The following is a 15,839-nucleotide window of genomic DNA, read 5'->3' on the forward strand; positions in this document are numbered from 1 at the left end:
GGGACCCCACACTGCACAGGCTTAGCGGGGGAGAGGAAGTCACCCAGTTTGACCCTCTGCTTGCGCTGGTTAAGAAACGACGCCAAGACGCTCAGGGCGGACCCATCTACTCCCATCTAACTAAGACGGGAGACCAGGATAGAGGGGGACAGGGTGTCAAATGCGGCTGTAAGGTCGAGCAGGATCAGTAGGGTAGTCTGACCACTGTCGACCTTGGTGCGAATGTTGTTAAGCACCACTGTGAGAGCTAACTCCATACTGTGCGCCTTCCGGAAGCCATGCTGAGAAGAATCTAGCAGGCAGAATTTATCTAGGAAGGCACTTAGATGAAAGTTAAGATGGGCCCCGAGCATCTTGGCGGGAGCAGGGAGCAGGGATATTGGACGGAAGTTTTTTAGGATAGTAGGATCTAGGGTAGCCTTCTTCAAGAGTGGTTTGACAGTGGCCATTTTCTAAGGTGCGGGGAAAACACCCTTGGAAATTGCTTGGTTCATTATCTCCAGAATAGGGGGTAACAAAACCTCTCTACCCTCCTTCAAGGTCTTTAAAGGACAAGGGTCCAAAGGGGATCCAGATTTAAGCTTATCAAGGAGTTGATTGAGGAGTTCCAGGGTAAGAGGAGGAAAATTGGACAGGCTGCCGAGAGGCAGGGTCGTCGGATCCTGAAGGGAGAAAGTGGCCGGGGGAGGGGCGGCCTCAAGATTAAGATGAGTGCTTCCAGGGCTGTGTAGATATCCATGATTTTGGTGTGAAAGAAGGTGGAGATCTGATTACACAGCTCTTGGGTTGCCACAATGGGGTCAGGGAGTTGAGCAAGGGATAGGGAATCAACTATTTTAAATAGCTCTCTAGGCGAGCTAAGGGAGGCCGTCAGATTGGTAAAGTATGCCATCTTTTCGGCCAAAACTGCAGCTTTGTATCCTTTAAACATACCCTTGTGTTTAGAACTTTCATTGGCATCAAGATGGGGCCTCCAAAGTCTTTCTTGCTTCCTGCACTCCTGCCTGAACAGTCTAAGGGAATCTGAAAACCAGGGGGCCCAAGGGTGTTTCCTTTGCAATGGTATTGACATAACTCCATTTCCTAAAATTACTGTTTGGCCTTCACTCATGTCTCTGTCACCAATGAAAAAAGGTCAATGGCATCAGACAACCAGTATTCATCACAGATCAATTTTGATGGATTTGTGAAAGTAAAGTGGATATAAGGAGCACACCTAATTGAGTCTTGTTGTAAATGTTAAGGGTATTTCTTTTTTGTTTCCTCCAGCCACCAACTCCTGATATTGTCATCCAGAGGCCGGATCAAGAAACTGAGGACACATCAATTAAACAGGTTAGCATACTCAGCCTGTTGAAATGCATTTGTGCAAATCTTAAAGATATAATGTTCGGCACTGAGGCACTGATGCTTATCACACAAAGGGAGAGGTAGAGACACATTTTGACCATCATCTACCATAGACAAGGACCTGGTTCCCTTGGTTCCTTTGTTAAATTCTTCATTGTATTGACCTTCTTGGCTTTGCTGATGCACACAATGCAGAGCACATAGAGACCTTTGCCTTGGGCATTGGTTTTGGTACACAATAAAAACTGTCCCAGACTATTCCCTTTGTCTTACCTATTTACATCTCAATGATGTGGTGTGGTCAGTCTTTATCCACTGTTTCACTACTGCTTCTACAGTGCAGTCCAACCCTGAGATATAAGGTTCCATCTGTCAAATCTCATTTTTCATCTTTTACTACATGTGGCCTTTCAAATACATTGTCATCCTCTGAGCTGCTGTTTTATGATTTGTGGATATGTATTCTCATTCCAAAAACTCAGTTTCAGGTTATTTTGTCTCAGAAAAACCGGAGACTTCTATATTCACGTACTCATTATGTGGAATGAATTATTATTGGTGTTCAGTGCTCATTCCTACACCTTTTGGAGAGTCACAAAAATAAGTAACAGTACCATGAATTACTAATAGGATTCCCACACATTGTATTTAAGGTATTAACACAATTTGTAGGTTAGACTGGTGTGCACAAAACAGAAATAGTGTTTCCACAGGTTTTATGACATTTGCATGAGTAGTGTGTCAACCTAAAAATGTACAAGACATGAGTGTATTCTACTGGAACATTTTAAGGTGACTAAATGAATGATCAAAATGTGTAATGATTACTGTTTGGACAAAAAAATTATAATATAAATCCATTTAAAAACATGTGGAATTAGCTCAAGCTTTTGTTGTTTATAAAAGAATGAGATTTTGCATGTTGCAATGATGTATTACTTTGTCATAAATGCAGTCTTAGCCCCTTTCATCACACTTAATACTACTTTTACGTGGAGCTGGCCTTATCTAAATATAGGTGCCACTGCAGTCATGTGTTTTATAGAGACTATGATTGCACTTGTGAAATCTGTACATTAATTTTCATAGTTTGTCATTCATAACAATTCTTTCTGACTTTTTCTGTTGCCTTTAGAGTCTGCCTCCTGGTGCAGTGGATAGTGAAGAGGGCACAAAGGACACAGTAAGTAGTTTTATTCTCGAATTTATACTGCTGTTATGATAACAGTCTAAAACATTTCCCAGTTCTTTGAAACTAAATGGCATCAGTTTACATTTTTAAACTACTCATACACCTGTCCATTTCCCGTCACCCAATTGTATTTCTTGTGGAGGTGTTCCCTTAGCTCTATTTCTTTAAATGATTTTCTGACTTGCATTTATGACTCCATCCCAAATGTAAGGAGGTAAGGGACATTAGAAACCCAGTGACCACATTAGATGAACTTCAATCATTTGTGAAATCCAAATGCCAAATTTCCCACACACAATTTTATTTTGTTGTAAATATTAGTTCTTTTTTTGTTTCTTCCAGGTACCTACAACAAATGTTGCTGACCAGAAGCTGGGTCAGACAATTGAGGAAAAACCACTTGAAGAGGTTAGTATAATCAGTCTGTTGATATATGTTAGTGAAAAACTCAAGAATATCCTGTTTGGCACCGATTTTGATCATGCTTACCATGCTTAGAGGACTAGAGATACCCTGTGTCCATTATCAATGAGAGATGAGGGCCTGGTTCCAAGGTTAGATTTTCTAAACTCACGACCATCTTCGTTTTGCTGAGGCACACATTTCAGAGTCATTTAAGACTAAAGTCTTTTGCACAGACTTTGGTACTTAGTATGATCTGTTCTCGGCTACTCCCTTCACATGCTCACCCCTCAGTTCACTGATTTAGGCAGCCATTATTAATTCTTTAATTCTTTGCTCCTTTAGTCAAGTCCACTCCTCAGACATGAAGTACCATCTCTCATAGGTCCTTTTTCGTCTTTTCCATGATGCAGCCTTTTAAACACATTCACTTCCTCATATATATAAATCATCCCTGCCATTGATCTGTGATTCTTGAATATGTATTTGCTGTTGCATAAACCCAGTTTAAAATATTTTGCCATAGTATACTTACAATTGTACATTATGGGTAATGAGTTTATAGTGCTGTTCATTTTGTTTACTGTGCCTCCTCAAATTCATATAGAAATTCATGAAATTGACCTGCACACCACAAATTTGTAACAGAATACCCACACAAGGTATACAAGGTATTAACATATTCATAGTTTAGAATGGGGAGTTCCGTGGAGAGGTTGTGTTTCTGCAACTTTCTCTGACATTTAAAAGTGTTTAATTTCGGGTCACCCTGAAAGGCACATCCACTAAAGAGCACTCGCTCTTCTCATTCCTGTGTCCAGTGTGGTACCACAGAACCCATTTTGGAGATTATACTTCCTTCTCGCAGAACTTAGTCATTGTCCTGCAAACCTGCAGCCTAGTCAGGTGTGTTCCACTGGGGTGGTCGTCCACTGACCTGCCTCAATCACCTACCTGACACTAGGCGACGGGGATTGAATACCACCCTCCGCAGGGTGCTGGAAGGTGGTGGGTAGGCATGCCTGGACAGCTAGAAACCAGAGCTGTGTGCTGTGGAGTGTGGCTGGGGTAGGCGCGCAATAACCGTTCGGGCCACCGGAATTGCCTCTTTGCGATATCCTGCAGGCTACAAGCCTACTACCTGGGCCCTGATTAGGCCTAGCAGCAGTGAGATCTTGGGCGTCTGTCATGGGGGTTGGAGTGGCAGAGCAAGGGGAGAGGCTGCCGCCCTGGTTTGGGTGCTGCTGTGGCTACTGCAGTCTTGTGGCTGCAGCTGTGGTGCACAGGGGCTGCTGAGGCATGCTGACTCGCTGCAAGGTGTGCGGACCACTGTGTGATTAGGGACAGACGCCTGCCTCAACACAGGGGACTTGGATCGAGTCAACTGTCCCGTGGCACTGCTGGCTGTACCCGCGCTTACAGGTGAGCCATCCCTGCTATTTTGCCACAGTGAAACCTGAGGCTAGTATATTTACGAGCACTCATAATAGGGAATGTATTAACAGTCGTGTTTACTATTCATACCATTGATTTTTAAATTCGCTTGGGGATTCATATGAAATGAGTGACAGTACCACAAATTCAGATTTTAACACAGTCATAGCTCAGAATGGGGAGTTCCATGCAGAAAGAGAATTCCCACAAGTTTTGCTGACATTTCAAAGTCCGAACGCTCCACGTAAACATGTACAAGACATGAGTGCTTTCAGTTTGAGTAACCTAAATGGGCCACCCGGTGAATTACGGCATAATATATCTAAGAACCCTCATCATCAAACATTCTACAATGCCAACTGATGATTATTGTTAGAGATGTAGGAGGGTGCAAATAGAACTTTTTTTTATTTGCACTTGATGGCTTTGGTAAGGGCTTCGACATGAGCGGCAGAACTATATATGATTTCTGCTTGACGTAACAAGATAATAAAAATTAATTTTCAGAAACAATGTAGAATTAGCATTAACTGTTGTTGGTGATACAATGATTATCTTCCATATTATGTAATGCTGTATTATTGGTTCACAAATGTAGTATAATACCCTTACAGCATGTCCAACACTGCTTTTATATGGGCCTGCCCTTGTGGACATAAGGACACCACTGCACTTGATTTGGTCAGAGAGACTAAAAATGCACCTGAGAAAACTTTCAATAACTACCATAGTTTGTCTTTCATGGAGAACTCTTTTTGACTATCTCTTTTACCATTAAAGTCAGCCTCCAACTGTAGTGGATAGGAAAAAGGCCATGAGGGGCATAGTAAGCAATTACTTCTCTAATATTTATACTATTTGTATACTAAAATCTAACATTGTTCCCAGTTCAGTGTAGATTAAGTGGCTCAGAGAGGATTTATTAAAAACTGAGTACCATTGCATGGCTCTTCACCTTGTTACATATTGCCACTCTAAAGGCCATTTACTGTCATTCATGCATATTTTCATCCCCCTAACTCCCCTTGACTCTTACCTCCTTTACCTCTATATACCATACTTCACCCCCTTCACGTAACCCCTGATTCACCACTTTTGCCCTTTATACCCAGTTGGTATATATAGTATTGTATACGTTTGCCAGGTTGTTATGACCTGTCCATGACATCTGCTCTTTCAAAAATGATTGTATACCAAAACAAGTCTTGGAGTTCTCATACAGTTATCCATTTCCCATCAGTGAATGAATGAATAAATGAATGAATGAATGAATGAAGTAACATTTGTATTGCGCAACTTAGCCCAAAGGCATCAAGGCGCATAAGATGGAATAGCTGAATAAAAGATAAAGCTGGAGGTAGCCTATAGGTAGGCTCCTGTGTAGAGCCAGGTCTTTAAGACTTTGCGGAAGGGAGCGAGCGACACAAGTCCCTTGAGTTCGTTTGGAAGTAAGTTCCAGAGTTTCGGGGCAAGGGCAAAGAAGGCCTTCCCTCCCCATCTGGCCTTCACAGTCCAGGGGACTGACAGAAGGTTCTTGTTGGCAGAGCGCAGAGCCCTGCCAGGGGTATAGAGAGACACAAGAGACCTGATGTCTTCTGCACCGGATCCATGGAGAGTACAGTGGGTGAGACATAGAACCTTAAAGTTTATCCTAGACTGCATAGGGAGCCAATGCAGGTTTTTTTCTGATAGAAGAGCCTGATTATCTTCTCGGAGCGTTAACAACAAACCTGGCTTGTGCATTCTGCACAACTTGTAAACGTTAGACCAGCCTCTTATTTATGCCTAGATAAAGAGCATTACAGTAATCTAGGCGTGAGGATATAAGGGCAACCGAAAGTTGTTTCCTAGCATCCAGGGAGAGGTAATGTGATAGTTTTCTCAATATCCTTAGGACCCCACAGCAGGTGGAAACGGTCCTATTGACTTGCTTGTTGAAGGAAAGTGTGGTATTGAGTATTACACCCAGATTGCGAGCTGCAAGGGTGGGTGTAGGGCAGGTTCCAAGGGCAGATGGCCACCAGTCAGCCGACCAGACCTCCTGTTTACCTCCAAAAACAAGGACCTCTGTCTTTTCCGCATTTAATTTGAGGACATTTTTGGTCATCCAGCCTGCCATGGCTCCCATGCAGTTCCTAAAGTTTGAGGCCTCAGTCTCCACAGGTTGAGTGAGGGAAACCATGATCTGGGTGTCGTCAGCGTACAATAGTACTTCCAATCCGAACGATCTTACTAGCCTGGCAAGTGGGGCCACATAGATGTTAAAGAGTGTAGGGCTCAGGCATGAGCCCTGAGGGACCCCACACTGCACAGGCTTAGCGGGGGAGAGGAAGTCACCCAGTTTGACCCTCTGCTTGCGCTGGTTAAGAAACAACGCCCAGACGCTCAGGGCGGACCCATCTACTCCCATCTCACTAAGACGGGAGACCAGGATAGAGGGGGACAGGGTGTCAAATACGGCTGTAAGGAGGAGGAGCCTAGCCAGCAACCGTGATGGCCGCCTGAGCCCTCGGCTCCGCCGACCCTTCCGCTTCCCTCCGTACCGCTTCTTCTCCTGCGTGCTATCCTGTTCCTGTGGTGCGGTATCGGGTTTGGGAAGTGACGCTGTTTCCAACGAAGTGCTCCCCGTTGGTTTCTCTGCGATGGAAGTGATAGTACGCCCTTCTATCCTGCTGGTGTTCGAAGGAGGGGACCGATCCTTTGTTCTCGGCTGTGCCCGGCCGGACAACAACAACGTCGGCCATTGAAGACGGGCGGCATCGGCTGGCGATTCACAGCGGCGGTCCTAGGTCTTTCGCTGCGGCGCAACAGTATTCCCTTTGGTTTCCGCGCTCTCGAAGGCTTCTTCGCTGGCGCTGCAACATTTGTATCCCTCTCCCCTGATGGTTCCGTGAATCTTCTTGTTTTGGAGCGGAGTGGTGGGGGCCATTTTGTGCGGAGTGATCAGCGCCGGCATTGCCGAACTGTTCTTTGCCGTGGATGCCTGCTACAACTGACATTGTATTGCCATCATATGCGGGCTGACATGGAAGGTGCTACCCTGGTCCCCTCGCCCTGGCTGTGCTTGTCGGGGAGCCGAATTGATGACCGACGGCTGGGAGGTAGCGCCAGCGTTCGTGACCGGGGGTTGCCACGCGTCAGTGAGCCCCATGTGCAGGGGGCTGTAGTATCGCCCTTTTTCGAGGCGCCTTTGAATATCGGCACTGTTCTTAGTGCTCTGGCAGACTTGCGCGATGCCCTGTGTGATAACGCCCGTGATTTGGAGGGCCGACTGCGTGACATTATGTCCCCACTCTCCTCGCCTGACCGAGCTGGCGCTCGCGTGCGGAGCGTTTTGCCACATCCTGGGCTCGACTGTTGCGAGCCGCCTCGTCAGAGATGCGATGTGAGTCTGAGGTTGAGGGAGCCAAACGACATCGCGACTCTGCCTGTCACTACAATGGTGGATGGTTTGCGCCCTGCGCTTTTACGGATGCTGGGGGATCGCCGTTGGAAGCCATGTCTGATGCCTCCTTCGAGATCTCTTGGCGAGACTGACGCTCTTCTTCTGGACATGTTGCCTGCGCCTGGGTTTACTCGCTTTGTTGGACTGCTGCTGTGTGCTGGCCCGTGCTGTGCCTTTCTGGATTGCATTGCCTGGAGTCGGATGGATATAGGTGGATGGTGCCTCGTCTTGCTGTGGTCATTCTGGCTGCCCCCCTGCTTCTGTGGGGCTACTTCGCTACTGTACTTTATTGGCACACTGTATCGCAAGGGACAAGGTTGACTCTGTTTTTCCCCTTCTTACTTACCGATGATGGATAGACAGGGGAGCTGGACGTTAACTTTGTTTTGATTAGGGGTCGGGGGTGGGGTGGCCGATAGTACTCCTGCTGGCCGTTCTGGGTGCATGTGAATGGCCCTCCTCCGGTAATACATGTTTTTCTTTTCCTTTCTTCTCTTTTCTTTCTTCTTCATTTCGGGTACTCTTTTGGGGCGACAGGCACACTGCGAGGGGGGGGTAGGCCGTAGCCTCTGCATGCGTGTAGGGTGGGGGGCTGTTATTTTGTCCTTTTTGGTTTCTATGGGCCTTTATTTCTCTTTATTTTATATTCTTTTTCTTTCCCCTTTTTTCTTGGGTCACTGGGTTTAGTTTTTTGATGGGTGGGTAGCAGCTGGCGCACAACGTGTTCTGCGATTATCTATCCTTATTTGTTGTCTTAGTGCCGCCATTTTGATGATGTCTCCATGCTTGCTGGATTTCTTGCTGTGCGTTGCCCACTTCCATTTTGTTTGATAGGTTTGGTCTTTGATCCTTTCTAGTCTCTTCCAGCTTAATATTCTTCATTTATAGCATTAAAAAGTAAAACCTTTAACGATGACTCTTCTCCTGCTCCCCGGTAGTACGTATTTTTCCGATGTAACTCGAATCGCCTATATTTTGTTTTTAAGTACTACTGCGATGTCGTATTGTTTGCGGATGTGCTCTAAAATGTTTTTGAGGCCGGCCGGATGGTTGTAGGCCCGTATTTGTTTCTGATATTGCGCAATAAAGGTTTAAAAAATAAATAAATAAATAAATACGGCTGTAAGGTCGAGCAGGATCAGTAGGGTAGTCTGACCACTGTCGACCTTGGTGCGAATGTTGTTAAGCACCACTGTGAGAGCTGACTCCGTACTGTGCGCCTTCCGGAAGCCATGCTGAGAAGAATCTAGCAGGCATAATTTATCTAGGAAGGCACTTAGATGAAAGTTAAGATGGGCCTCGAGCATCTTGGCGGGAGCAGGGAGCAGGGATATTGGACGGAGGTTTTTTAGGATAGTAGGATCTAGGGTAGCCTTCTTCAAGAGTGGTTTGACAGTGGCCATTTTCTAAGGTGCGGGGAAAACACCCTTGGAAATTGCTTGGTTCATTATCTCCAGAAAAGGTGGTAACATAACCTCTCTACACTCCTTCAAGGTCTTTAAAGGACAAGGGTCCAAAGGGGATCCAGATTTAAGCTTATCAAGGAGTTGATTGAGGAGTTCCAGGGTAAGAGGAGGAAAATTGGACAGGCTGCCGAGAGGCAGGGTCGTCGGATCCTGAAGGGAGAAAGTGGCCGGGGGAGGGGCGGCCTCAAGATTAAGATGAGTGCTTCCAGGGCTGTGTAGATATCCATGATTTTGGTGTGAAAGAAGGTGGAGATCTGATTACACTGCTCTTGGGTTGCCACAATGGGGTCAGGGAGTTGAGCAAGGGATAGGGAATCAACGATTTTAAATAGCTCTCTAGGCGAGCTAAGGGAGGCCGTCAGATTGGTAAAGTATGCCATCTTTTCTGCCAAAACTGCAGCTTTGTATCCTTTAAGCATACCCTTGTGTTTAGATCTTTCATTGGGATCAAGATGGGACCTCCAAAGTCTTTCTTGCTTCCTGCACTCCTGCCTGAACAGTCTGAGGGAATCTGAAAACCAGGGGGCCGAAGGGTGTTTCCTTTGCAATGGTATTGACATAACTCCATTTCTTAAAATTACTGTTTGGCCTTCACTCATGTCTCTGTCACCAATGAAAAAAGGTCAATGGCATCAGACAACCAGTATTCATCACAGATCAATTTTGATGGATTTGTGAAAGTAAAGTGGATATAAGGAGCACACCTAATTGAGTCTTGTTGTAAATGTTAAGGGTATTTCTTTTTTGTTTCCTCCAGCCACTAACTCCTGATATTGCCATCCAGAGGCCGGATCAAGAAACTGAGGACACATCAATTAAACAGGTTAGCATACTCAGCCTGTTGAAATGCATTTGTGCAAATCTTAAAGATATCATGTTTGGCACTGAGGCACTGATGCTTATCACACAAAGGGAGAGGTAGAGACACATTTTGACAATCATCTACCATAGAAAAGGACCTGGTTCCCTTGGTTCCTTTGTTAAATTCTTCATTGTATGGACCTTCTTGGCTTTGCTGATGCACACAATGCAGAGCACATAGAGACCTTTGCCTTGGGCATTGTTTTTGGTACACAATAAAAACTGTCCCAGACTATTCCCTTTGTCTTACCTATTTACATCTCAATGATGTGGTGTGGTCAGTCTTTATCCACTGTTTCACTACTGCTTCTACAGTGCAGTCCAACCCTGAGATATAAGGTTCCATCTGTCAAATCTCATTTTTCATCTTTTTCTACATGTGGCCTTTCAAATACATTGTCATCCTCTGAGCTGCTGTTTTATGATTTGTGGATATGTATTCTCATTCCAAAAACTCAGTTTCAGGTTATTTTGTCTCAGAAAAACCGGAGACTTCCATATTCACGTACTCATTATGTGGAATTAATTATTATTGGTGTTCAGTGCTCATTCCTACACCTTTTGGAGAGTCACAAAAATAAGTAACAGTACCATGAATTACTAATAGGATTCCCACACATTGTATTTAAGGTATTAACACAATTTGTAGGTTAGACTGGTGTGCACAAAACAGAAATAGTGTTTCCACAGGTTTTATGACATTTGCATGAGTAGTGTGTCAACCTAAAAATGTACCAGACATGAGTGTATTCTACTGGAACATTTTAAGGTGACTAAATGAATGATCAAAATGTGTAATGATTACTGTTTGGACAAAATAATTATAATATAAATCCATTTAAAAACATGTGGAATTAGCTCAAGCTTTTGTTGTTTATAAAAGAATGAGATTTTGCATGTTGCAATGATGTATTACTTTGTCATAAATGCAGTCTTAGCCCCTTTCATCACACTTAACACTACTTTTACGTGGAGCTGGCCTCATCTAAATATAGGTGCCACTGCAGTCATGTGTTTTATAGAGACTATGATTGCACTTGTGAAATCTGTACATTAATTTTCATAGTTTGTCATTCATAACAATTCTTTCTGACTTTTTTCTGTTGCCTTTAGAGTCTGCCTCCTGGTGCAGTGAATAGTGAAGAGGGCACAAAGGACACAGTAAGTAGTTTTATTCTCGAATTTATACTGCTGTTATGATAACAGTCTAAAACATTTCCCAGTTCTTTGAAACTAAATGGCATCAGTTTAAATTTTTAAACTACTCATACACCTGTCCATTTCCCGTCACCCAATTGTATTTCTTGTGGAGGTGTTCCCATAGCTCTATTTCTTTAAATGATTTTCTGACTTGCAATTATGACTCCATCCCAAATGTAAGGAGGTAAGGGACATTAGAAACCCAGTGACCACATTAGATGAACTTCAATGATTTGTGAAAGCCAAATGCCAAATTACCCACACACAATTTTATTTTGTTGTAAATGTTAGTTCTTTTTTTGTTTCTTCCAGGTACCTACAACAAATGTTGCTGACCAGAAGCTGGGTCAGACAATTGAGGAAAAACCACTTGAAGAGGTTAGTATAATCAGTCTGTTGATATATGTTAGTGAAAAACTCAAGAATATCCTGTATGGCACCGATTTTGATCATGCTTACCATGCTTAGAGGACTAGAGATACCCTTTGTCCATTATCAATGAGAGATGAGGGCCTGGTTCCAAGGTTAGATTTTCTAAACTCACGACCATCTTCGTTTTGCTGAGGCACACATTTCAGAGTCATTTAAGACTAAAGTCTTGTGCACAGACTTTGGTACTTAGTATGATCTGTTCTCGGCTACTCCCTTCACATGCTCACCCCTCTGTTCACTGATTTAGGCAGCCATTATTAATTCTTTAATTCTTTGCTCCTTTAGTCAAGTCCACTCCTCAGACATGAAGTACCATCTCTCCAAGGTCCTTTTTCGTCTTTTCCATGATGCAGCCTTTTAAACACATTCACTTCCTCATATATATAAATCATCCCTGCCATTGATCTGTGATTCTTGAATATGTATTTGCTGTTGCATAAACCCAGTTTAAAATATTTTGCCATAGTATACTTACATTTGTACATTATGGGTAATGAGTTTATAGTGCTGTTCATTTTGTTTACTGTGCCTCCTCAAATTCTTATAGAAATTCATGAAATTGACCTGCACAATCACAAATTTGTAACAGAATGCCCACCCAAGGTATACAAGGTATTAACATATTCATAGTTTAGAATGGGGAGTTCCGTGGAGAGGTTGTGTTTCTGCAACTTTCTCTGATATTTAAAAGTGTTTAATTTCGGGTCACCCTGAAAGGCACATCCACTAAAGAGCACTCGCTCTTCTCATTCCTGTGTCCAGTGTGGTACCACAGAACCCATTTTGGAGATTATACTTCCTTCTCGCAGAACTTAGTCATTGTCCTGCGAACCTGCAGCCTAGTCAGGTGTGTTCTACTGGGGTGGTCGTCCACTGACCTGCCTCAATCACCTACCTGACACTAGGCGACGGGGATTGAATACCACCCTCCGCAGGGTGCTGGAAGGTGGTGGGTAGGCATGCCTGGACAGCTGGAAACCAGAGCTGTGTGCTGTGGAGTGTGGCTGGGGCAGGCGCGCAATAACCGTTCGGGCCACCGGAGCTGCCTCTTTGCGATATCCTGCAGGCTACAAGCCTACTACCTGGGCCCTGATTAGGCCTAGCAGCAGTGAGATCTTGTGCGTCTGTCATGGGGGTTGGAGTGGCAGAGCAAGGGGAGAGGCTGCCCGCCCTGGTTTGGGTGCTGCTGTGGCTACTGCAGTCTTGTGGCTGCAGTGCACAGGGCTGTAGTGTAGTTCCTATTATCCCAATAGGCTCTGCGCATTGGAATAATACCTTCAATAGTATAGGCCTAGACCAGACGTTAACTAGGTCTACTACTGTCGATATTAGACTTAAAGTTTTGGGTTTTGCCAGCTAGCTCAGAGTTCACTAGAAACTTTCTCGAATAGGCAAGGAGGAGTTGAACCTCCCTGGATAGACAAGAAGGGATTTAGTTTCTGACAACCATAGAACATGACAACTTTGCTCTCCCCTAATCAAGAGTGTATCTCTAGAGTCGTGTGAAAACAAAAGACGACTTATTTTACTCAGTCAGTACGTGCATTCTTAGTCTCACCAGATTGTAGAGAAAAGGAAGAGACGGGCGTGTTCAATAAAAGATGTTATTTATTGATCAGTCTCTTTTCTCATACAAGAGAAATGGATCGATATTATTGCAATACTTATGGTTAAGTAAAGTGCATACAATAAAAGCAGAAGTATAAAATAATACTGTAAAAACATTGATATGGTTTCTAAGCCATATGAAGGTTTAAAATGAATAAAATGAATACATACACATTTACATTTGACTAATCGTACTCAACTGGTGTTTCTAACTACGCCTACCCCGTGTACCTGACCTAAGCCTAATACGTGGGCGGGAATAGAAAGTTACAGTTTAAGTTAAGTTTGTTTTGCCAAGTGACTGACTAAAGAATTCTCTGCAAGGGGTTATTCAGTTCTGTACCTGGAATCTAGGATGAATGAGGGATGGTATCTCTCGTCTCTGGTCTCGATATTCCAGGCTGCCTGCGAGGGCTACCTGGAATCGCCGGAGCTGGATTTCTCGGCAGGAGAAAGCAGCGTCTCGTTTTCAGCGCGTCAGGAAGGCGGGGCTGCGCCAGCGGGGTCTGCTCTGCTCTGGGCTTTGGCAAGTCTGGCTGCTCCGATCTCGTCACCTCCGCGTGTGTTTGCATAGGGCAATATCGGTAATATTTATACCTTTAAGGTGCCGAGATTGACGTAAGGATGGACATAGATACGTCAATAAGGATGTCATACGACCTGGTCGTTAGCACATTCTTTTGCTGAAGTTCTCGGTGAAATCAAAACAATGGCCGCAGGGTTTTTCCCAGGTCTGTCATAGGTTTGATTTGTTTTGAGAACTCCGTATGCCTTATCAGGGGCTGGAGGAATATCGCTTGTCTAATTAGATGGCAAGCGTTATGACCTAATCAGATAACACGTTCCTGTGCCGTAGTGTGGCTTTATCAGATAACGGTTCCTGCATCATGGGGGTTTTCTGCCTCATGGGATGGCTGCTAGTTAACTTGTTAACCAGAATAGGGTCAGGAATAGGGGGATCGATACAGAACCTATAGGAATACATCACACCCACTCCACGCTAACTATGGACATATTTACGAATCTATGCATAGTAAAACATACTGTAGAGTATCGTGTATACCTTACCACCCCAAAATACATAAATGCATTTTGAAATTATCAAATATACGGAAAAAATAGTCACATGTAATATATGCACTCAAGCTGTAGAATAACGCTAAAGTAATCACGCATATCTATTCATTATCACTAATTTGTATACGAGAATTTACACATAAAATGGCTCTTAATACAGAAAAAAGGTTCGAGACCATTCCATCACAGAATAAAATGATTATGAACATACCAGCGGGCAGCTAATGTCTACAAAGTATCTAAAAATAGAAAGTTTAGTTCTCTAAGAATAGTTCTTACTTTAAGCAGAAAATAAGTGTCCCGAACAATTCGTAACAATATTTTGGGGCTGCTGAAAAAAAAATTGCTGTCCGTGAACTGGAGGGAAAATTGTTCATGGTATTTTGCTATTCTAGTTGAAGGCCAAATTCAGGGAACGCCGTGTGCGAGCTTGCTCAAAAGTCTCTATTTCTGCTCTGGTGAGAACATCATATCATTTAGACTGTCGAAAAAGCTGTCAACAGCTTCCTGGGAGAGTTCCACCAACTCGGAAAAAGATGTAACCATGCATTCGTGCGCATGATTGTTTCCATTGACGTTTTGATTAGTATTGCTGACAGAAGGTCGTACCTGATCAATGCTGCTTTCATCTTGAACTTCACTACCCCTTAATCGTAGTGGTGAAGCTTCCACGAATGCCGTCATCAGGATTGGTAGCCGTTGAGGGCAGCACAAAGCATGAGCCTTTATTGGACTCAACAATGTTTCTGCATCCATTGGCGCATCTGATTGTAGAGTCAGACAGGTGTCTAACACGCATTCTTCTCCGCATGGCAAGCACCTTAATACAGGTAAAACACATCGTTGCCACATTGGTCGAAATGAAAGAAACCAAGTCATGTTCAGGTCTCTAAGCCGGGATAGTCCCAGGATTTTTGATATCCGGTCCCGGTATCCAATGGCTAGGATTGTTTCTTCCCTTGTCGCAGGTGTTTTGTCTGTGACATGGTTTGCCATAACGAAATATAAGGACTAGGAATAGGATTCCTGCAATTAGTCCTAAAATGAGGGGAAGTCCGCCAAAAATCGAATGGACGAAATCTGGAAAAATACCCAGTATGGCTTTGAATGGTGTTAATGCCATCGAAAATACTGTCTTAAATACTTTTGAGACTCCACTGGTATCAGAAATATTTAAGATTTCATTCAGGATTTCTGCGAAATGTATGGGGGAATTAGTTGATAATAAGGAGTGAATCTCTGCAGTCGTCCTTGCGACTAGGAGATCATACGTTTCTTTTGATGACGTGAGTCTGATCGGCGTCTGAAGAAGCACTGTTTTCATTCTGCTTAAAGTATCTATTTGAATAGAAGTAATTTTCAAGTTGGGCCA

General features: G+C 43.8%; 1 protein-coding gene across 1 annotated transcript in view; it reads left to right on the forward strand.

Annotated features, from left to right (window-relative positions):
• Positions 1 to 15,839, forward strand: part of LOC144752450 (uncharacterized) — a 198,336-nt gene that overhangs the window by 78,052 nt on the left and 104,445 nt on the right. Inside the window, exons 15-20 of the mRNA XM_078640374.1 lie at positions 1,270 to 1,335; positions 2,486 to 2,533; positions 2,885 to 2,950; positions 10,047 to 10,112; positions 11,264 to 11,311; positions 11,663 to 11,728. Coding sequence (XP_078496500.1) covers positions 1,270 to 1,335; positions 2,486 to 2,533; positions 2,885 to 2,950; positions 10,047 to 10,112; positions 11,264 to 11,311; positions 11,663 to 11,728 — 360 coding nt within the window. The remainder of the gene's footprint in view (positions 1 to 1,269; positions 1,336 to 2,485; positions 2,534 to 2,884; positions 2,951 to 10,046; positions 10,113 to 11,263; positions 11,312 to 11,662; positions 11,729 to 15,839) is intronic.

The sequence above is a fragment of the Lissotriton helveticus genome, chromosome 5_1, assembly GCF_964261635.1.
Source record: "Lissotriton helveticus chromosome 5_1, aLisHel1.1, whole genome shotgun sequence".
NCBI lineage: Eukaryota > Metazoa > Chordata > Amphibia > Caudata > Salamandridae > Lissotriton > Lissotriton helveticus.